The 4,783-nt window shown below is 41.7% G+C and overlaps 2 protein-coding genes across 2 annotated transcripts in view; both read left to right on the plus strand.

Annotated features, from left to right (window-relative positions):
- cyfip1 (cytoplasmic FMR1 interacting protein 1) overlaps positions 1 to 4,783 on the plus strand; it is a gene marked incomplete at its 5' end in the record, with an annotated part of 159,045 nt that overhangs the window by 102,716 nt on the left and 51,546 nt on the right.
- On the plus strand, positions 1,025 to 1,911 carry LOC119430844 (fibronectin type III domain-containing protein 9). The gene has a single exon (XM_037698325.1). It carries the CDS (start codon positions 1,100 to 1,102, stop codon positions 1,709 to 1,711), a length of 612 nt encoding a protein of 203 aa, XP_037554253.1. The 5' UTR covers positions 1,025 to 1,099; the 3' UTR covers positions 1,712 to 1,911.

Genomic DNA, 4,783 nt, shown 5'->3' on the forward strand with positions numbered 1-4,783 from the left:
ATATATATGTATATATATATGTATATATATATGTATATATATATAAGGATTTGTATTACTACAATGAGTCTAGATTAACCAGCAAGGAAACGGAACAATCCTTGCACAAAATAAGACCCAGAGATGACCCACAGAAATGTACAAAATGTACTTTCTAATTTTTTCCCCAACATCCAGAGAAGATTTTAACTCTCTCTCCTGCTGCTGTTGCTCTAATCCAGCAACACTCTAGTGTAGCACATTCTGAGATAAAGACACACTGATCTCTGCTTTGGTCCCACACAGCAGCACCCAGCGTTGGTTCTATTTACCAAGTGAGGATGGACTAGAAGGCAGCCAACTGGCAGCGCTAGAAGATTTAATAAAATAACTCGGGCGTTACGCACTGGTATGGTCATCGTGTGCTGGCGGTCTTTTTCCTGGTAAGTCAGACTTCTGTCCACAATATAATCTGAAAATACAAGCGCTGATGACTTTAATACTCTAGAGATTACTTTGTTTTGTTAACAGCTGAAAGACCGATCGAAATTTGGATGTGAATACTGAAAAGAAAATATAGAAAGTGATGTAAAAATTAAATCTGCTTTGGGTAAAAAAAATAATAAATCTGTATCTGCCAGAAGAAAACTATTTCTTCTTGGAAAAAAAGTATTTCTTAAGAATAGCACGTTTGCAAGTAAAACTAGAACCTGTCCTGAGGGTCTTTAAGTGTTTAAGGTTGACAAATCCTCACCAATTTCACAACAGGTGACTCGCAGCAGATAAGCCTCTTCACCATATATTCTGGATTATGTAATCCATGAAACATCTGCACACATGCTCCTCTTCATCCCAGTTTTCCCACAATCTTTTCTACAATGCTAATTAAGCTTTCCGACTGTCGTAGCCCTCATTGTTTTAGGATTTATTTTAGATACAAACGACAATTGACTGTATGGCACAGGTGTTTTATTTATTTATGATGGAGTAAAACTGGTTTAGAAAAAAATGGTTGCATGTTTTTAATCTATGTTTGCTCTTTCACAGTTTAGGTTAAAACTTGGTGCAAACAAGTGAAAAGGCTGAGGAAGTGTTTCACTCGTACCGTCAGCTTTTCATAATGAGCGTAACGGTCTACAACGTCTCCTCCACCTCAGCCAGGGTGAGCTGGCCGGCATCGCCCACCTGCCTGGACACATTTTACAGTGTCATGTACGACCCCAACTGGAACGGTTTGCTCATGGGCTTCACTAGGAAAAGCTTCAAGCATGAGGAGCGCATCCCCGTCAGTCAGACCAGCACGCACCTGGCCAACCTCCTCCCCCAAACCGCCTACTTTTTGTGTGTGACGTGCCAGGCGGCCAATCCGGTGCGGGACCAGTGCCAGGTGTTCAGTACTCAGAGCGAGAACAGCGAGGGCCACGACAGGGCGAGCTGGGAGCTTGCTGTGGGCGTGTGGTTGACCTGCTGCCTCTTGCTTCTGGTCATCGCCGGCGTCCTGCTGTGGGGGTGCTTTCGCAACATGTGCTCCATCATTCCGAGGCGAGCCGCCGACGGCTGCACCGTGGTGGCCAACTCTGCTCGGCAAGATGTGTCCGAATCAGGTCACCTCTTCACACCCAGAAGCAACAGCGTGGACAGCATCAAACGTGCCACCATCATCCAGCCTTCGCTCATGTCGACGCAGATCGCCGGTCACGTAATTACCCAAGACCATGAGGATGTTCGCTAAGCTGGCTCACAGAGAGCCAGCTTTAATCAAGTGGATTAAGGTCATCATAGTATTGTTTTGCCCTGGCTGAATTGTCACTGAGCACTTTTTACCTACTAAATGAAAATAATATTTGTCTTTACAATGACATTTTCATTTGATTCATTCAAATTCATATTTTTACACCAACAAGTTCAACATGTAAGCTGTTCCACTGATTTATCTCTAGTAAAGAAGTTTAAAAGACTACCTTTCTTTCTTGTGAGTCACCAGATTGTTGTTTGCATTGTACTGAATTCTTTTTTGCACAGAATGTTTCTCATATTAAAGCTCCTCACTTGTAATCTAAAGATAATTCATACTATGACGTGGTTCCCATTTGGCTTCAACATGTGCTTGTGCACAGCTGATCAGGTCAAGAAGAAGTCACTTAATAAAAAGTAGAGAAACATCCTCTGCTCCTGGACTGGAAGGGAATGCAGTGGAAGTAAGGCTTTCTCTGGGAGTAATGATGAAAGAAACATGTGCTCACCTTTGACCCGTACAGATAGTGAGGCTGAGCGTTGGGAGGCTTATCCCTCTGGAACTCCTGAGAGAAAGGCAGGATGGTCCGGACAAATCTAAATGCACAGAAGGAGATTAAATGTGTATTAATGCTAAACAAAAATGTTGGCATGTAATGGACAAAAAAGATGGCAGGAAGTTTAATGCTTGAGCTTTCTGAGACAACTTGACTAATTTATAATTAGTGGTAGAATTTAGAGCTGAGCCCAAGAGTTAAAAAAAATCAGCTAGAAACAATCTTGGTTAGGAAAAAACAATTTAATCCACAAGTTTGTGCTAACAAAAGATGGAGCCTTCCAGTGAAGCGCTGTCTGTGGATGTTTAAAAATGTGCTGTGAGACCTCTTGCAACACCAAGTGCATCATCTTCATTGAAAATGAACTGAAAAGCAAATGTGCACCTGAGTATTGAGCTCACATCAGATACTGTGCTTTAACAAACTACTGAAGGCACATTAACTTCAGTCACTACACCAAAAATATACACAACACCAGCCCCCGCCCTCTCTGAATCTGCAGGTTTGTCAATCCAGGTCTCAGAGTGGAGGTTTTCGGGGAATCTCATGCGGACATGTGAAAACCACCAAAAAGTGTGAAAGCACATGCGCACAACAGGCACATATTTCACGCATGTACAGGCCAACAACATACAGACCATTTCCAAAATATGAGAATATCATGGAAAAGTTGTTTAACTTCCATAATTCCATTCATAAAGTTACTCTTTAATACATGATAGATTCAGGGCCCACCGTTTAAACTATTTAAACTATTTATTTGTTTATTTTGACATAATTTCATCTTCCAGCTCATGAAACCCACGAAAACAGGAATTCAAAAAATTAGAATACTGTGGAGACATCAGTCCAAATGTTGCAGGACATGAATGTTTTAAACACTGATCATCTACTAAACTCAAAGCACCTGCACACGTTTCCCCAGGTGTCATTAAATTGATTCAGTTTGGTTCAATTGTCTCAGTTCAGTTCAATATGGTGAAGACTGCAGACAGAACATCTGTCCAGAAGACCATCATTGAGACCCTCCATAGGATGGGTAAGACACAAAAGTTCATAGCTACGGAGGCTGGCTGTTCACAGAGCGCTGTGTCCAAGCATATCAATGGAAAGTCTAGTGGAAGGGCAACATGTGGCAGGAGAAGATGCACCAGCAACAGAGATGACCGTGGACTTCAGTGGATTATCAAACAGAGAAGATCCAGAATCTGTCAGAGATCCAGAAAGAGTGGAATGAGGCGGAGTCACAGCTTCAAAAACCACCACATTCAGACTCATCAATGAGATGGGCCACAACTGTCGGGTTCCTCGGTCCTCTTTTTAGATGAAAGTAAAGTGTGCCTGAAGCCCATACTGCTTGAGGTCCAGTGTGAAATATCCACAGTCAGCTGCGAGCGACGGGGATGGAAACAGATCAGAAGTAATCCAAATAAAGCTCAGGACCGGCATTTTTTTAATTTTTTTTTTATTAACTTTTATTAACCCTGTTCTGGACTCAAATTTTTGGCTGTGATCCACTGGTGGGGGTATGTATGACATTTTATTTGCATTAGGGGGCAAGTGCAGAGTTTTTATGAACTGATTATCGTAAGTTTGAAAATATAATGCACCCCCTAAAATGGGAGCATTTTTTCACCTTTCTTTTTGTTTCTAGTGACTCTACAGTGTTAATGTACTGATTTGATAGTCGTACAAATTTGATGTTCTTTAGGTAAACATTAATGTGTGTATTTTTAGTTGATAGAGTAAATAAATAAAAAATTAAAGCTGCAAGCAGCATTGAAGGCCCTTGCAGCAAAGCGCCGCTCCGGCCTTAGGGCCACTGCTGGAGAACCAGCGACTCCACCCGGTCGCCATCACCAACGCTCTCGTGCCTATTCCACACTCGTTCACCAGATTCCGCATTGCCAAATCTTCGACATCACCTGCGACCACGGGAGCTCCAGCAACGCCTCCCAGTCACCATTGTGAACGCTCTCATGCCATTCCCGCATGCGTCCACTAGGGTGCGCATCTGCCGAATCTTTGAAATCACCCTCAGCCCATATCATAGTTCTAGAATTGCACCGCTCAAGGTGGCTGCATGTTGTAGTAGCTGTGTTACTTTCATTCTGAGATATGACTTTTGAAAACTTTAGTTCCTCCTTTTTCTGGATATAAATCTCTTTTTTGGATGATTATTTCCTCTGGTGTCGGATGCTGTGCAGCTCGAAGGATTTTTACAGAAATATCTTTGTTTTTGGACATTTGTTAAGATGCATAACCATAACAACAAGGTTGTTTTTAACAACCGGGAGTAGATGATTAGCATCTCCAAAGCTCAAATAAAATCGCAACTAACAAAGTCCATGCTCAATAATCCAGGTATAAAATCTAACAATTTTCAGTCAGGTCATTTGGACAGTTTCTTTTTTTGCTGAAACGTTTCACCTTCCATCTGGAAGTACAAATATACATACATACATACATATATACATACATACATACATACATACATACATACATACATATAT

Source organism: Nematolebias whitei, chromosome 3 (assembly GCF_014905685.2).
Source record: "Nematolebias whitei isolate Nwh7 chromosome 3, NemWhi1, whole genome shotgun sequence".
NCBI classification, from domain to species: Eukaryota; Metazoa; Chordata; class Actinopteri; order Cyprinodontiformes; family Rivulidae; genus Nematolebias; species Nematolebias whitei.